The 18,729-nt window shown below is 49.7% G+C and overlaps 1 protein-coding gene across 20 annotated transcripts in view; it reads left to right on the forward strand.

The window, feature by feature from the left end:
- Window positions 1–18,729, forward strand: part of LOC8062777 (protein OPAQUE1) — a 51,334-nt gene that overhangs the window by 4,431 nt on the left and 28,174 nt on the right. For 14 of the 20 annotated variants that reach the window (XR_002455376.1, XR_002455386.1, XR_002455385.1 and 11 more), the window contains exons 7-12: window positions 9,648–9,797; window positions 9,899–10,035; window positions 11,495–11,641; window positions 11,712–11,813; window positions 12,962–13,019; window positions 13,100–13,201. Coding sequence is in view for 11 of the 20 variants with exons in the window: in XM_021465523.1 (XP_021321198.1) it covers window positions 9,648–9,797; window positions 9,899–10,035; window positions 11,495–11,641; window positions 11,712–11,813; window positions 12,962–13,019; window positions 13,100–13,201 (696 nt within the window). In the remaining 9 variants the exon portion in view is untranslated. The remainder of the gene's footprint in view (window positions 1–9,647; window positions 9,798–9,898; window positions 10,036–11,494; window positions 11,642–11,711; window positions 11,814–12,961; window positions 13,020–13,099; window positions 13,202–18,729) is intronic. The other 6 variants (XM_021465487.1, XM_021465491.1, XM_021465494.1 and 3 more) reach the window with 6 other exon arrangements.

An 18,729-nucleotide genomic window follows, 5' to 3' on the forward strand; every position in this document is an offset into this window, starting at 1 on the left:
TGATGATTGCTCCCATTTTCTCTGGACTTTTCCCCTTTGCGCTAAGTCCGATACGTTCCCAACAATTTCTAATTTCTTCGCTCATGTGTCCACCCAATTCGGCTGCACCATTAAATCAGTCCAATGTGACAACGGTCGCGAGTTTGACAACTCCGCCTCTCGCACTTTCTTTCTTGCTCACGGCACTACCCTTCGCATGTCGTGCCCCTATACCTCCCAGCAAAATGGGAAAGCTGAGCGCATGATCCGCACCGTCAACAACATCACACGAACTCTTCTTTTTTAGGCCTCCATGCCTCCCTCTTACTGGGCTGATGCTCTAACCACTGCCACCTACCTCATCAATCGCCTTCCTACCAAAACTCTACACATGAGCACCCCCTTCTTCGCCCTCCATCCTTCCTATCATGATCTTCGCGCTTTCGGGTGCACCTGCTACCCCAACCTCTCTGCCACCACTCCTCACAAGCTTGCCCCCCGCTCCACACTCTGTGCCTTTCTTGGTTATTCACCGGATCACAAGGGCTACCGGTGCCTCGACCTCACCACCAACCGTGTCATCGTTTCGCGCCACGTTGTCTTTGACGAGACAACATTTCCCTTCTCCCACAGCCGGCCATCCCCACCCCTGCTGGAACTTGATTTTCTAACTGATGACGACACTCTCCCAGTGTCTCCACTTCCTGCAGGTACACCCGAAGCTGCTGGCCCCTTGCCACCACCTCCCTCAACGCGTGCTCCCTCCCAGCCGGTGCCTCTGGTACCCTCGCTGGCCCGCATGGGCACACTGGCATCCAGGGCCCCTCCCGGGTTTCCAGCACCGACGCCCCGTCCTCCTGCATCGCCTACTGCACCTTCGGTGCTGCCGGCGCCCTCCACTTCAGCGCTACCAGATGTGTGCAGGGGGACGTCTCCTGTACAAGCGCCCCTTGTACCAGTCTTTCCGGCACCACCCGTCGTCCACGTCTACAGGAGGCGTGCTCCTCCAGTGATTGCACCCTAGAAACCACCCATTATTAATGTCTACAGCAGGCGTACACTAGCTCCAGCCCCGCCATCCGAGCGCCCGGCGGGGGCTCCTCTTCGGCGCTCCAGCATGGTCCCCTCTCCACCTCGCTATGTCAAGAGCGATCCTCCAATGCCTGCTGGTCGCCAACTCCCATGGCATGGCGACCCGTGGAAAAACAGGGTACCAGCAGCCTTGCCTCGCCTTGCATACCGAGGCCTTGTCTCCACTACCGCGGTCCTGTCATGATGCTCTTGCTGATCCACATTGGCGCCAGGCCATGGAAGATGAATATACAGCCCTTCAGGACAACCACACTTGGGACCTCGTCCCCCGTTCTACCAAGGCCAACGTTGTTACTGCAAAACGGATTTTCAAGCACAAGTTCCATGCCGATGGCTCATTGGAGAGATACAAGGCTCGTTGGGTCCTTCGGGGATTCACTCAACGCCCCGGTGTTGACTATGATGAAACCTTTAGCCCGGTTGTCAAGCCGGCCACTGTTCGCACAGTCATCACAGTGGCACACTCTAGGGATTGGCCGATTCACCAACTTGATGTGAAGAACGCTTTCCTCCATGGGACGCTCTCAGAAAAAGTATACTGCTCTCAACCTACTGGGTTCGCTGATCCTGCACTACCAGATCATGTCTGCAGACTCAACAAATCCCTCTACGGCTTGAAGCAAGCCCCGCGGGCCTGGTACAATCGCTTTGCCTCTTTTCTGCTCTCACTGGGATTCACTGAGGCTAAGTCAGACACTTCACTCTTCATATTTAGCCGTGGCACTGAGACAGTCTACCTGCTCTTGTATGTGGATGACATTGTCCTCACGGCCTCATCTCAGCAGCTCCTGCACCGTGTCATTGCTGCTATGAAAAAGGAGTTCGCCATGAAGGATCTTGGACCTCTGCATCACTTCCTTGGCATTGCAGTTCAGCGCCACAGAGATTCTGTTATTCTTTCACAGCGTCAGCTGGACATACTTGCTCGCCATGGCACGAGTGACTGCAAGCCTTGCTCCACTCCAGTTGACACTTGTGCAAAGGTACCAGCTGGTGCCGGACCGTCAGTTGCTGATCCCACTGCTTACCGCAGCCTTGTGGGCGCCCTCCAGTACCTCACCTTCACTAGGCCTGACATTGCCTATGCTGTCCAACAAGTGTGCCTCCATATGCATGATTCGCGAGAAACTCACCTTGTCGCTGCCAAGAGGATCCTTCGCTACCTCCAGGGTACCCTCAGTCATGGACTCATCATTCCCCGAACAGCCCCGACACAGCTCCGTGTGTACACCGATGCTGATTGGGCTGGCTGTCCGGACACCCGTCGCTCCACATCTGGCTACGCCGTCTCTTGGTCATCCAAGCAGCAGCCCACTGTCTCCCGGTCCATTGCTGATGCAGAATATCGGGCTGTTGCCAACGGCGTCGCTGAAGCATCTTGGCTGCGACAACTACTCCAGGAACTCCATCACCCCCTGGACTCTACCTGCCTCATCTACTGCGACAATGTCAGCGCCGTCTACCTCTCCACCAACCCCGTTCAACATCAACGCACCAAGCACGTGGAAATCGACCTTCACTTCGTCCGTGAAAGAGTTGCCATGGGTGCAGTCCATGTTCTTCATGTGCCCACCACGTCACAGTTCGCCGATGACTTCACCAAGGGGCTCCCTTCCTTTGTTTTCATGGATTTTCGCTCCAGTCTGAACGTCCGCTCCACCGACGATCTGACTGGGGGGGGGGGTGTTAGAATTAATTGCTATTTACTGTAATCACCTAGTTACTTGTGTAATCTCCTAGCTATTTACTGATGGATAAGTCTCTGTTGGCTGGTGGTTGTGGGCTGCAGTAGGCAGCACATGGTCCTTGTGTAGGACAGCATCCTTGACTGCTTTTAGGACAACAGTTAGCATCTGTAGGACAACATCTTGACTGCTTTTAGGATAGCAGTTAGCATCTGTAGGACAGCATCTTAGACTAGCATCTTGGCATATGCTGGCTGGTTAGCAGCCCTATAAATATGTATCCCCAACCCCTTAGGTTAGCATAGCATTGTGTGAGAAATAAACCCAGAAAATTGCCCCAACTCAGTGTGCTATCCTCTCAATGAGAGTAAGGATCCTGCTCACACCTAGAGCAAGGATCCAGCGACTAACAAGTGGTATCGGAGCTGTAGTATCCTGTAGCCTAAGCATTTCCTGCTCAATCCCTTCTCCAGTCGAGCTCCCTGCCTCGCAGCAGCCCCGGCTGGCAGCAGCAGCTGTTCCAGCTGCCTCTGCTCTCCGCGCAGCAGCGCGCCATGGCCACAGAAGGGTAGTCTCAGCACTCGGGCACCTCGAGCGCGCGTCGTCGGCAGGAGGCCGACCTCGCTGCAGCAGAGGAGCGCAGGCGAGCAGCGGCAGCGACCGCTGCAGCAGCAGCGAGGACGTCGAGGCTGGCCCAAGCGGAGCTGGCAGTAGCCAGAGCGGAGGTGGAGGCAGCAGCAGCTGCAGATGCAGCGCGTGCAGCGGCAGCGGAGGTTGAGGACCTGCGCAGCAGTCACAGCAGCTCCATCGCTGCTGATGACAGTGCTGACCCAGACCTGGAGCTGCTGGAGAGAGATGCAGCACGCCGGCGAGCGGCGCAGTGGGCAGCTGTGCACGCCCACGAGCGTGGCCGCAGTCCAGACAGGCGTGGAGGCGCCGGCGGCGTTCTTGGAGGAGGTGCGCACGGCAACGGCGGTGGACGGGTCGAGGAAGAGTATGGCCTTCACAGGCCACGTGGCTCTCCCTCCCCGGACCGGTACCGCGGTGGAGCCGACGACGCTCCTGGAGGAGGCGCAAATGGCAACGGCGGTGGACGGGTCGAGGGAGAGCACGGCCTTCGCAGGCCGCGTGGCTCTCTCTCCCCGGATCGGTACCGTGGCTACCACGGGTACCAGGCTGTTGCCAGGGACGTTGGCCCTGGTGGTGGGTGGCCTACCCTCACCAAGACCAACTATGTTGAGTGGGCTGCGGTGATGAAGGTGAGACTTAAGGTGCTGCACATGTGGGAGGCAGTCCGGTACGACGACGTCGACTACGACCAGGATCGACGGGCACTGAATGCCGTCATCGCTGCAGTCCCGACCGAGGTGCAGTTCTCGCTTACCAGCAAGCGGACTGCCAAGGATGCTTGGGACGCCATTGCTGCAGCACGCATCGGCAGTGATCGCGCCCGCAAGTCCACACTGCAGCAACTCCGCAAGGAGTGGGAGGACCTGGCCTTCAAGCCAGGTGAGGACGTTGATGATTTTGCTCTCCGTCTCAACACTTTGCTGCGGAAAGTGGTGCAGTTTGGTGACAACACCTACAGCGAGGAGAGAGCTGTCGAGAAGCTCTTCCGCTGCGTCCCCGAGAAGTACAAGCAGATGGCTCGCTCAATTGAGTCCCTGCTAGACCTCTCCACGATGTCGATCGAGGAGGCGATAGGTCGCCTCAAGGTCGTCGACATTGACGAGTCACAACCCTCCTCGGGGCCCAAGCTCCTTCTCACCCGGGAGCAGTGGGCTGCCGGGCAAGGTGACAAGAAGAAGGGGGAGCCTTCTTCTGCAGCAGCCAGCCGCAAGCGTGGCAAGTCACGCAAAGGCGCCCAGGCCGGGGCGCAAGGGCGTGCCAACGGAGGCGCCCGCGGAGGTGTCCAAGGCGCCGCCGAAAAACCCAAGCCGGCACAAGATGACTGCTGCAGGAACTGTGGTCTTGCTGGCCATTGGGCTAAGGACTGCAGGCAGCCACGACGCGCCCAGGCCCACGTCGCGCAGGCGGAGGAGGAGGAGCAGCCAGCTCTGTTCATGGCACATGCTAGCACCGAGCCACCTCCAGCAGCATCGGCTGTAGCGGCTCTTCTCCACCTCGACGAGGCCAAGGCACACGCCCTCCTCAGCAGCGGGTCCAGCGGCAGCAACAAGATTGATGGGTGGTGCCTCGACACCGGCGCCACCCACCACATGACAGGCCGGCGGGAGTTCTTCTCCGAGCTCGACTCCAACATTCGAGGCTCCGTCAAGTTCGGGGACGCCTCCGCCGTAGAGATCAAGGGCGCCGGCTCCGTAATCTTCGTCGCCAAGAATGGTGAGCATCGGCTGCTCACCGGCGTCTATTACATCCCCGCGCTGAGGAACTCCATCATCAGCTTGGGACAGCTGGATGAGAATGGCTCGCGCGTGGAGATCAAGGACGGCGTGCTTCGCATTTGGGATCCTCGTCACCGACTTCTCGCCAAGGTGAACAGGGGGAGCAATCGCCTCTACGTCCTTCACGTACAGGTGGCGCAACCTTTTTGCCATGCAGCTCGGCGGGACGATGAAGCCTGGCGGTGGCACGAGCGCTTTGGGCACCTCAACTTCGAGGCCCTGAAGCAGCTCGGCAACAAGGAGATGGTGCAGGGCATGCCGTGCGTCGACCACGTGGAGCAGTTCTGCGACACCTGCGTCCTCACCAAGCAGCGACGGCTGCCCTTTCCCCGCCAAGCAAGCTTCCGCGCCAAGGAGAAGCTGGAGCTCGTGCACGGCGACCTTTGCGGCCCCGTGACACCGGCTACACCTGGAGGACGACGCTACTTCCTCCTCGTCGACGACGCGTCCCGCTACATGTGGGCTGTCCTCCTCGACACCAAGGGGGCAGCCGCGGACGCCATCAAACACCACCAAGCTGCTGCGGAGAAGGAGTGCGGCCGCAAGCTTTGGGTGCTGCGCACGGACAACGGCGGTGAGTTCACGGCGGCTGAGTTCGCGGCGCACTGCGCCGACGAGGGGATCCAGCGCCACTTCACCGCGTCGTACACCCCGCAGCAGAACGGCGTCGTCGAGCACCGCAACCAGACGGTGGTCACCACCGCCCGCGCCCTCCTCAAGCAGAGAGGGATGCCGACGATCTACTGGGGAGAGGCGGTGATGACCGGTGATGACCGCTGTCGATCTCCTCAACCGCTCGCCCACCAAGGCGCTTGACGGCATGACGCTGTACGAGGCTTGGCACGGGCGCAAGCCGGTGGTGAGCCACCTCCGCATTTTCGGTTGTCTGGCGTTCACCAAGGAGCTCATTCACGTCGGCAAGCTCGACGACCGGAGCACTCCAGGAGTGTTCATCGGCTACGCGGAGGGCGCCAAGGCCTACCGCATCCTCGACCCTGTGACACAGCGCGTCCGCATCTCCCGGGACGTCGTGTTCGATGAAGGGCGAGGCTGGACTTGGGACAAGGCGGTGGACGACGGCTCGGCTTCGACCCTCAGGGACTTCTTCGTCGACTACGTCCACTTGGAGGGAGCTGGGGGAGCTAGCAGCTCGTCCTCACCGAGCTCGCCCTCCTCGGCACCCAGCTCGCCATCAGCTTCGGCGAGCCCACCACCGCCTTCACCACCAGCGAGTCCAACACCACCGGCTACACCACGCACTCCTGCACCGGCTCCCCACTCTCCTGCACCGGCACCGGCAACTCCAAGGTCGGCACCAGCAGCTTTGGTCCGTCAGCGTTCGGTGGAGTTCGCCACTCCACTGTCCGGCGACGAGGATCGCGTCGACGCCTACCAAGACGATGAGCCTCTACGCTACCGCACCATGGACAACATCCTCGGTAATCAACGTGTCCCTGGGTTAGCGGTACACGACTTCGAGGCGGAGCTGCACCTGGCACACGAGGACGGTGAGCCTCGCTCCTTCGCTGAGGCGGAGGGAGACGCGGCATGGCGTGCCGCGATGCAGCAGGAGATGGACGCGGTCAAGCAGAACCGCACTTGGGAGCTCGCTGATCTCCCCCGTGGTCACCGCGCGATCACCCTCAAGTGGGTGTTCAAGCTAAAGAGGGATGAAGCCGGTGCCATCGTCAAGCACAAGGCTCGCTTGGTAGCACGAGGCTTCGTGCAGCAGGAGGGGGTCGACTTCGACGACGCTTTCGCCCCCGTAGCACGGATGGAGTCCGTACGACTTCTCCTTGCGCTAGCTGCCCAGGAGGGCTGGCGTGTCCATCACATGGACGTCAAGTCGGCGTTCCTTAACGGCGACTTGAAGGAGGAGGTCTACGTGCACCAGCCACCGGGGTTTGCGATTCCCGGCAAGGAAGGCAAGGTGCTTCGTCTGCGCAAGGCCCTCTATGGCTTGCGGCAGGCACCGAGGGCGTGGAATGCACACTGGATTCCACGCTGAAGGGGATGGGCTTCGAGCAAAGCCCGCACGAGGCGGCCATCTACCGGCGGGGCAGTGGACGAAAGGCCATGCTGGTGGGTGTCTACGTCGACGATCTTGTGATCACCGGCACCGAGGAGGTGGAGACCGAGGCGTTCAAGGAGAAGATGAGGGCGACCTTCCAGATGAGCGACTTGGGCCCTCTCTCCTACCTGGGGATCGAGGTCCACCAGGACAGCTCCGGCACCTCTCTCCGCCAGACAGCCTACGCCAAGCGCATTGTGGAGCTGGGCGGTCTCACCGGCTGCAACCCAGCCCACACTCCTATGGAGGAGAGGCTGAGGCTGAGTCGGGAGAGTACGGAGGAAGAGGTGGACGCGACGCAGTACCGGCGCATTGTGGGCAGCCTTCGCTACCTTGTCCACACGCGACCGGACTTGGCGTTCGCCGTCGGCTACGTCACCCGGTTCATGCAGCGACCGACGACGGAGCACCAGCAGGCCGTGAAGAGGATCCTCCGCTACGTCGCGGGCACCTCCGACTACGGTTTGCACTACCCGAGGTGCCCCGGTGCGGCACATTTCATCGGGTATAGTGACAGCGACCACGCCGGCGACATCGACACGAGCAAGAGCACCAGCGGGACGCTCTTCTTCCTCGGCAAGTGTCCGATCAGCTGGCAGTCGGTCAAGCAGCAGGTGGTGGCTCTGTCCAGCTGCGAAGCAGAATACATCGCAGCCACTACCGCTTCTACTCAGGCTCTGTGGCTGGCTCGGCTGCTTGGCGATCTCCTTGCAGAGACGCAGAGGCAGTGGAGCTCAGGGTGGACAGCAAGTCCGCCTTGGCTTTGGGGAAGAATCCAGTCTTCCATGAGCGCAGCAAGCACATCCGGGTGAAGTACCACTTTATCAGGAGCTGCCTGGAGGGAGCGTTCGGGCCAACTACATCAACACCCAAGACCAGCTCGCCGACTTTCTGACCAAGTCCCTTGGGCGAGTCAAGTTTCAGGAACTTCGCGCCAGGATCGGGATGGCTCAAATACCCCACAAGGAGCCACACAAGACTTAGGGGGAGAATGATGGATAAGTCTCTGTTGGCTGGTGGTTGTGGGCTGCAGTAGGCAGCACATGGTCCTTGTGTAGGACAGCATCCTTGACTGCTTTTAGGACAGCAGTTAGCATCTGTAGGACAACATCTTGACTGCTTTTAGGACAGCAGTTAGCATCTGTAGGACAACATCTTAGACTAGCATCTTAGACTAGCATCTTGGCATATGCTGGCTGGTTAGCAGCCCTATAAATATGTATCCCCAACCCCTCAGGTTGGCATAGCATTGTGTGAGAAATAAACCCAAAAAATTGCCCCAACTCAGTGTGCTATCCTCTCAATGAGAGTAAGGATCCTGCTCACACCTAGAGCAAGGATCCAGCGACTAACATTTACTCCCCAAGCTTGCTGTGCCAAGTTAATGCCCTGCTGGCCCCTTGGGACTCTGGCTGGACCCTTGGGACTCGGCTGGCCCCTTGGGCCACCCTCCTCTACTCTATTTATATGTAAACACCTCTGTAATCTCGTCACTAAGCAATCCAAGCCTGTTTGGCTGTCTTCTATCACCAGGGAAGGACAAATTTTCCATTTCCTGAGGATTAAACTGATTTCAGCTGCTACCGATATATGCAACTAGTCATGAAAGATTATGCACATATTTCATAAAATAGGGTATGTTATCGTCTACAATCTCACATAAGTTTCAACTTGAAATACAACTTGTATATAAAAAGACAAATGCCACTAAGAAGTGAAGCTTCGCCTCAAATATGGAGTGAAGTGACTATATATTACTCCCTCCGTTCCAAATTATAAGTTGTTTTGGCTTTTCTAGGTACATAGCTTTTGCTATGCACCTAGATATACACTATGTCTAGATATATGGTAATGACTATGTTTCTAGAAAAGCCAAAATGACTTGCAGTTTGGAATGGAGGGAATAGTATTTTCATTAGACAAAGTGAAGCAGAAAAAATAGTTTAGCGGGCTATCCTGGACAACCGAAAAACATGAGGGAGTAAATGGACATTTTCGTTTATGCGCAGTTCCTGTTCGCGTGCATCCAGCAGTAATTGAGTCCACAAATTGACCAATTACGAATTGGGTGCTTTTAACCACTCTGCTGTAGATACTTAACTGGTAGCATCGTATACCGTAAATAGCCAATTTTCGTATAGAAGGATTTGCACAACAGACAACAAATGCTTTTGTTTGTGGAATCATTTCTTCCTCAACTTTGTTCGAATTTGATATTTTAGTATTTGTGTCAACTACCACATGGAATTATTTTCATTGTCATGAGAGATGGAGACTCTCTGTTGGGTCAAACCTCCTCATAGCTCAATATTTATCAATGTATGTTGTCTACATAAGTAACATTGTATGTGCTGCAGTTCAGAGGTACTTAGCTCACAATTGATACTTTATGGTATTATTAATTTGTATCACCAGGATGCAGATAAATACAAGCTTGCTCATCCTAGGAACTTTTACTACTTAAATCAAAGCCATATGTATGAATTAGACGGGGTCAGTGATGCAGAAGAATATTTAAAAACAAGGAGAGCTATGGACATTGTTGGTATATGTTTTTCTGATCAGGTTCATCTTGGCCTCATTCCAACATTAGGACAGAAAATTACCAAAATTCTTGTTTCTCTTGATAAATAATTTTGACTCATGATGCTATGATGAACTCTCAGGAAGCTATATTCCGAATTGTGGCTGCTATCCTTCATCTAGGAAACATTGAATTTTCTCCTGGAAAGGAGTTTGATTCCTCTGTTATTAAGGATGAAAAATGTAAATTCCATCTCCAGATGGCTGCTGATTTACTTATGTGAGTATTTTATTAATCTTAGTCTCCTGTCACTGGTGCTGTGCATCACAAAACTGCAATTTGAACATGTTATTTTCTGTTGTGGACATAGTAGGCTCATACTGCTAATTCTCTCAGACCAAGTTATGTTTTTGCATTTGCTACTTTATTGTTGATTCTGTTTTCCCAGCTTTCCATAAACTATTAATAGACTGCTAATTTGTGCTCACCATGAACCCTTCACATCAAAAGCCAGAGTCTCCTATTTAGTAACCAAAATTTTAAAGGAATATGCTCCCCAAGTTCTGCACTATGACATGTACATAGGACTAGACTATACATGTCTAATACTCCCTCCGTCCTAGTATATAAGGCATAACCACCTCTGGTTCAAAGACCAAGAACGCATTTAATTTTCTCTCTCAGCACTAGTACTACTGCATTAATGTCTGTGAGAGGGCACGCTTTGTATTATAGGACATGATTAAAAAGTGGTTACGCCTTATATATTAGGACGGAGGGAGTATAGTCCTATATACGTTGTATTTGGACTAGACTATACATGTCTAATACACACTTAAATAAAAAGTAGCCTTTTCCATAATAAGCTTATGTTGTTCAAGCAAATTGACAAATGCTATTATCTTTTGGTGAGATATTATAGCATCGAATGTAGTGAAGAAGTCCCTTAATGCATCAATGACTCTGTTAGCTTTCTGGATTCATATGTCCCATGGTCTTCTCTTTATTTCACCATGCTCATCAAACAATTCACTTCTTCATTTGAAAACTATTTTTTTTGAGAAACACAGTGTCTTACTTTTTTTTGAACATAAAATACAGCAGGGGAAACCCCCACTGAGATTTTATAAAGAAAAAAAGGGTAAGAACTGTACAAGAAAACAAGCACAACAAAAACCACCTCTTAGAGCCACTTGGCAACCAGAAAACTAAGAAAAGGGATCTAAACAAAGGAGGAAAGAAGAGCGTTTGTCCTCAGATATCCTAAGAGCTTGCAGTCTAGCCTCGTCTAAGAAGGAGCATTTCCAGGAGGAGAAAGAAGGTCGTCCTCTGTCAAAAATAAAGTTGTTTCGCTGCTTCCATATGTGCCAGGCAGCAATGATGAAGATCTCCATGAAGAAGGGATTCTGGTATTGCTGTTTTGACTGCATCATCATTTGGAAGAAATCACTTTGGAAGTTCCAGTGCATATTCAAGTGATGCCAGCAGGCCTGACTAAAAGGGCAACTGAAGAAGAGATGAAAAGCAGTTTCCTCAACACGCAGTGTCTTACTCATTTAGTTAGAGCTCTGGACATTGCCTTTTTATGTGCTCTGTTATTTTTTGGGGCAATATATGATATTAGCAGTATTTATGATCACATGCATTGGTTCTTTGTGAGCATCACCATGATTTATAAATTATGTTAATATGTTATGTCTAGGCACTCTTTTATGGGAGTTCATGTTTTTTTTTCTAGGGTTGATGCAAGCCTTTTGCTTTCAACTTTGTGCTATCGCACAATTAAAACTCCTGAAGGAAACATAATCAAGGCGGTTGACAGTTCTGCAGCTGTCATCGGTCGTGATACTCTTGCAAAGACTGTTTATGCTCGACTATTTGATTGGTATGACCATGTCTCTTCATGAACTGCTTTACATTTTTTCAATGCGGTGCTTATAGCGTGGCTACTGCAGGCTTGTTGACAACATTAATAAGTCCATTGGGCAGGACATGGAGTCTAGGTCACAGATTGGGGTCTTGGACATCTATGGTTTTGAGTGTTTCAAATATAACAGGTCAGGCTTTCGGTCTTTCTTTCAAACTGATAAGCAGAGGCCTATTGTTCCCCTGCCAAACTAGCCAAAATTTTAGCTTTGCCCTTGTTTAGATGCGAAAAGATTTTGGATTTCGCTACTGTAGCACTTTTGTTTGTTTGTGGCAAATATTGTTTAATTATGGACTAACTAGAATCAAAAGATTCGTGTCGCGATTTACAGTTAAACTGTGCAATTAGTTTTTATTTTCGTCTATATTTAATGCTTCATGCATGTGTTGAAAGATTTGATGTGACGGAGAATCTTGAAAACTTTTTGGTTTTCGGGATGAACTAAACAAGGCCTTTGTGTCGGTGACTATTCTTCAAGGAGCTTCATAATTAAAAAATATTACCTAGTACAAGTATTAATGTGATGCCAAATTTTGTTATTTTCTTCAAGTTTCAAGAAGACAACCAAAAGCCTAATATTCCCCTGTCAAGAAGCAGCTTGACCAAACTTTGAAGTTTGTTATGTTGGTCATTCTTGAAGGAACTGCTTGTCTCGAAATAATACCACCACAATTATTTATGCAATGCTAATTTTTGTTAACAAACACCAGTGCCAGATTTGGTTAGCAAATAACGAGCTAGCTCGCAACTCAGTAATGTTAGGCATGTTTGGCTCCCTTGGCTTCTCTTGCATAGCATGCTCTTGGGCAAGGACTTTTGAATGGAATAAGAATTCTGTTGACTGCCCTTGGTTGTAAGAGAACTTCAAATGGAAAAATCTTATTCATGGTAATAAAAAAAATCTTAATGCACTTAGTTATTCCTTAGAGTGTTTGTACTTGATTGATAAAATTTGTAGTAGACTAGTTGGTATGTTCTGAAGTTGATGGGCCTATATAATACACCAGCACTTGATAATATTGTGATATGGTGGGAAATGCTGGCATTCCTTGGTTTCATGCACTTTGGTTGAATTCTTTTAATGGTAAAGTGTAACATTCGCACACACAAAAAGAGTAGGTGGAAAGCTAAATTGTAGTACAATGCAATTCCAACCTACACTGTTAGCTGTCTTACTTCACATGAAGATTCTTCAACTCTATTGTTAAAATACTTTTTAAAGATTTAGTTTAATCTATTTTTTCTTTTCGAATTTCTGATGGCCCTTCCTTCTGCTAGCTTTGAGCAGTTGTGCATCAATTTTGCTAATGAAAAGCTTCAACAACATTTTAATAAGGTATTTTATGACCCTGCCTATGTCCTTCCTCATAATCACAAACATATTTGATTCTTTGTATTTTGAATTTCTTGATTCAGCATGTTTTCAAGGTGGAGCAGGAGGAATATAAAACAGAAGAAATTAATTGGAGCTACATTGAATTTGTTGATAACCAAGATATATTGGATCTTATTGAAAAGGTCTAAACTTCTAAAACTATAAGAGTCTATAGTTACATTTGAAATGTCCCCTGTTATTTGTGGTGATACGAATGCCAATGCTGTATTGCTTGCTCACATTTTCTTTTAGTTTTGATACCAGTGTGCACATATAATGAACATACAAAGGCCTTGACATGCCTGTGTCATGTGCTGGTGAAGTTTGCTACATTCTCTGTTCATAAATTGTCTGCACAGAGTATGATATGGTAGTTATATTTGATTTACCTTTATCAGCTTGCCTGTGTTACTAACCTTTGGAATTGCAAAGTACAAAAACACTCCAGAGATGGAGTCGTACATATATATAGAGAGCCCCCTGGCTATATATAGATAGAGCCAGCTATATATAGATAGAGCCTATAGATAGGCCTATTGACTAGATCTTCATCATATACTTAACACCCCCCTTCAAACTCAAGGTGGAATTGGAGGATCTGAAGCATTGAGTTTGATCAAGTGAAGCCGATGCTGCTCTCGAGTTTGTGCTTTAGTGAAGAAATCAGCCAGCTGCAGCACAGAAGGCACATATCGAAGAGCAATGGTCTTCTGATGACAATGAGACCAAGTAAAGAAGGCATCAACACCAATATGTTTAGTTAGTTCATGCTTCACAGGATCATTGGCAATTTGTATAGCTGCAGTACTGTCACAAAGAAGAGGTGTGGCAGCATCACAAGAAACCCCAAAATCAGCCAACAACCATCGAAGCCAGACAATCTCTGCAGTAGTAGTGGCAAGGGCTCGAAGTTCTGCCTCTGCACTAGAGCGAGATACAGCAGTCTGCTTCTTGGACTTCCATGCAATAGGTGAGGAACCAAGAAGAATACAATAACCGGTGATGGAACAACGATATGTTGGATCACTCGCCCAAGTGGAGTCCGAGTAAGCATAGAGCTGAAGCGGACTATTACGAGCATAGAATAAACATCGAGATGCTGTCCCCCTTAAGTACCGTAGTACACGCAGTAAATGTCCAAAATGAACAAAAGTAGGAGCACTCACAAACTGGCTCAAAATATGAACTGCATGAGCGATATCTGGTCTGGTAACAGTGAGATAAACAAGACTACCCACAAGATGTCTATATCTAGAGGGGTCCGGAAGAGGTATACCATCAGTAGGACGAAGCTGCAGGTGAAGATCCATGGGTGTGGCAGTCGTCCGATTGTCAGTGAGTCCAGAACGAGCAATAAGATCTTGGATGTACTTGCTCTGAGAAATATAGTATCCACTGGCACATTGCTTAACCTCAATGCCTAAGAAATAGCTGAGAGGACCTAAATCAGACATTTGAAAGTGTTCACCAAGCTTCTGTTTGACAAGAGAAATATATTCCACATCATCACCCGTAAGCAATATATCATCAACATATAAAATAAGCAAGGTACGGCCACGTGATGAGAGATGAATAAACAGAGCAGGGTCATGATCACTAGATGTGAAACAGCAACCTTTAACACTGATACAAAACGTTCAAACCAAGCACGAGGGGCTTGTTTAAGACCATATAAAGCACGACGAAGTCGGCAAACATAAGGAGGTGGTTGCATATAAACTTCCTCATTCAAATCACCATGAAGAAAAGCATTCTTAACATCCATTTGAGAAATGACCCAAGAAGATGATGCAGCCACTGCAAGTAAAGTACGAACTGTGGTCATGTGAGCAACAGGGGCAAATGTCTCTTCATAATCAAGGCCCGCAGTTTGCTGAAACCCCCGTGCTACAAGACGCGCTTTATATCTTTCAACAGAACCATCTGACTTGGTTTTAATCTTGAAAACCCACTTACTGGTGATTGGTACAGCATGTGAAGGCAATGGCACAAGTTCCCAAGTACCTTGAAGATCAAGAGCAGCAAGCTCCTCAGACATAGCAAGCTGCCACTCTGGAATACTAGAAGCTTCCTGAAAAGTGGATGGCTCCTGAACAACAACACTCGCACGTTGAAAGCCCAACTTATCAGGAGGATGAATAGTAGCACGATTCCGTAGATTATATGGTGGTGCAACCTGTGTCTCATCACAAATAGCACAGGACTCATCATTGTTAGTAAAATCATCGTGGCTGGGAGTATCAGGACTGGCCGAGGAAGTAGTTATAGGAATAGGCTGTTTAGGACGACGAGTGTAGGCTTTGTAATTGGTGGACGACGTGGTGGAGATGCAAGAGAATTGGGTGGCTGATTATCAATAGGTGGTGAAGGTGGTTGATTATTTTGAGGAGGTGGCTGATTGTCAATGTCAAGGGTCTCAAAAGATGAATGAATATGGATAAGAGGGCTGGAAGGTGACTCACATTGTGGGGTGGCATCATTACTCACTGAAATAGGAGGAAGATACAGAAAAGAGGTGGACTCAGTGGGAGCATATGATGACTTTGTACAGGTGTTGTAAAAGAAAGGACGGTCCTCAACAAAGGTGACATCACGGGAGATACGTATGCGGCGAGAAGAAGGATCATAGCAACGATAACCCTTATGCTCAGGACTATATCCAAGGAAAACACACTCAACCGATTGAGCAGTCAACTTTGTTCGTTCACGAGGGGCAAGTAAAACATAGCATAGACATCCAAAGACTCGAAGATGATCATAGCGAGGAGTCCCGAAAAGAACTTCACCAGTACTCTTGCCAGACAATTTGGACGATGGTTGTCTATTAATAAGATACACAGACATGGAAACAGCCTCTCCCCAAAAGTGTGAAGGAACAAAAGAAGCAATTAAAAGTGTGCGAGTTGTTTCTATCAAATGGCGATGTTTGCGTTCAGCAACCCCGTTCTGAGCATGAGCACCAGGACATGAGAGCTGAGCAAGAGTACCCTCAGAGTCTAGAAACTGGCGGAAGGCAGCGGATAAATACTCCCCACCAGAATCAGAACGAAAAACTCGAATTGGGGTAGAAAATTGAGTGTGTACCATGCGAGCAAAGGTTTGGTAAATATTGCATAATTGGGACCGATGTTTCATGAAGTAAATCCAAGTATAACGAGAATGATCATCAATGAAAATAACATAATATTTATGACCACCTTTTGTAGCAAAAGGTGCAGGACCCCATACATCGGAATGAACAAGATCAAAAGGTTTGGAAGCATGGGAATCACTAATAGAATAGGGGAGTTGTATCTGTTTCCCAAGCTTACAACCTTTACAATGATAACTAGACTCGATAGAAGTGGGACCTAAACAACCTTTATTTATTAAACTAGACAAACGAGACCCACATAAATGACCAAGACGATGATGCCACTTGGCGAAGGACGAGGGAGATGGTGACGGTGATGAGGCGGCTGATGACACATGAGCGGAAATGTGAGGGAGACGCAAGGTGTCAAGAACGTAGAGGCTAGGTGAACCGCTACGGCGATGGCCAGTCCCAAGTACAGTCCCGGTTCGACGATCCTGTATAAAGCAAGTTGAGTCATCAAAACCAACAAAACAATTATGGTCAGCAAGTTGACCAACAGAGAGGAGGTTCATAGACAACTTAGGTACAAAGGAGACATCAGGAACAGAGAAATATGAATTTGAAAGAGAACCATGATGAGTGATAGGATAACTTGTACCATCTGCTGTCTGAACAGAAACACCATCAACAACTGGTTTGCAGGCCACAAGCTGAGACTGATCAGACGTCACATGAAAAGAAGCCCCGGAATCAAGCACCCAAGACGAAGATGAAGAACCAGCAGCAGCAGCAGCAGCAGCAGCAACTGACACAGATCCTTTAGGAGTAGATCCTGTACCACGACCCCTAGTGGTTCGAGCAGCGTGACGAGCACGAAATTCAGCCAATTTCTCTAGATGGTGCACAAAACAATTATCTGGAGTATGATCAGTTCTACCACAATGCGGACAAGGCTCCTGCGAGGCACCATTTGGTGTACTGAACTTCTGAGAAGCAGCCAGCACATTATGAGACACGTGTGGAAGAAGTCAGAGACCGGAGACGTGTCTCTTCAGCAAGCAATTCTGGCAGTGCCTTTGCCATTGTTAGAGCGGAAGAATCATGAAGCAACCGAGTACAGATGGAATCAAATTCCGCTCTTACACCCATGACAAAACGATAAGTAAGAAACTTTTCAATAAACTTGTGGGCTGGACAATCCTCAGCTGTACAGTCAGGCACCATAGAGGTCAAGGATCCCATCAGACGCCCAAAAGCTGAGTAGTACTCATCAACAGACATGTCTTGCTGCTCAATACTATGAGTTTGCTGCATAAGAGTGTGCAAGAGAGCACCACTGTCCTGGACATAGCGTGCCTTCAAGGAGGACCAGATAGCCTTGGCTGTTTTACACTTGGATAGACTCATAATCATAGATTGCTTAGTACTGTTGATCATGGCAGCCATCACCTTGCCATCATTCTTTTGCCAAGTTTTGACATCAGCAGCATTACTCCGATCCTGCTGAAGCTTAGGAGGATCATCAGCTAGATGATCAAGGAGCTCATGACCCCTTAAAGCAGTTTCCACACAAAAAGCCCACTCTGGGTAATTCTGACCATCAAGGGTAATGTTGATAACAATAGTGTTGAGCTGCGATGACATGACTGAAGAGTTGTAACAAACAAACAAGGGAAGAAAAACTGTTACCACCGTGACTGGAAATAGCCTGAGATGGTCTCTGCAGAAACAGAGGAAGAAAACTCCAAATCTCCACGGGTAGAGAAGATGACCACGTGCAGCGTGCAGGGATGAAGAGCCACGGGCGGAAGAGGACAGGGCACGCAGGAAGACGACTCCCGCGGGCGCTCCAAATCTCCACGGGCAGGGCACGCGGGAAGACGACACCCGCGAGCGGACGCAAGTCGTCCCCGCGCGTGAAGAAAAGCCCGCGCGTGATGCGATGACGGACTCGTGACGGACACCTGTGCGGACGACGACCCCGCGCGCGATGCGACCCACGAGAGCGGACAGCTCCGCGACGACGAGTCGCGAAGGCGCGAAGGTGGAGACGAGACGCGAAGGCGTGAAGGTGAAGACGACGGTGGCGATGTGCCGACCCCCGTGAAAACAGAGGAAACGCGATGGGCGGCAGACGGCGGCACACGCGATGGGCGTGCGGCGACCGGTAAAAAAATGGATCTTGGGGGTGATTAGGGATCAGATTAGCCCTAATTCGACCCCCTAAACCATGCTTTGGTACCATGTTACTAACCTTTGGAATTGCAAAGTACAAAAACACTCCAAAGATGGAGTCGTACATATATATAAAGAGCCCCCTGGCTATATATAGATAGAGCCGGCTATATATAGATAGAGCCTATAGATAGGCCTATTGACTAGATCTTCATCATATACTTAACAGACTAAACTTTTCAAGTTTTTCCTTTCTCCCTTCTGATTGTGGTAGGCGCCTATACCTGTAATGATGTTTGTAGCTTTGCAATATGTAGTAATTGTTTGACATATCTTGGCTGTAGTGCTGAACTAAATTCAGAATAATCTTAAAATTGAAATAGAGCTAAAGATGTTGGTTATCTCCCATTGAATCTAAAA

This window comes from Sorghum bicolor, chromosome 1 (genome assembly GCF_000003195.3).
Source record: "Sorghum bicolor cultivar BTx623 chromosome 1, Sorghum_bicolor_NCBIv3, whole genome shotgun sequence".
Taxonomy (NCBI): Eukaryota; Viridiplantae; Streptophyta; class Magnoliopsida; order Poales; family Poaceae; genus Sorghum; species Sorghum bicolor.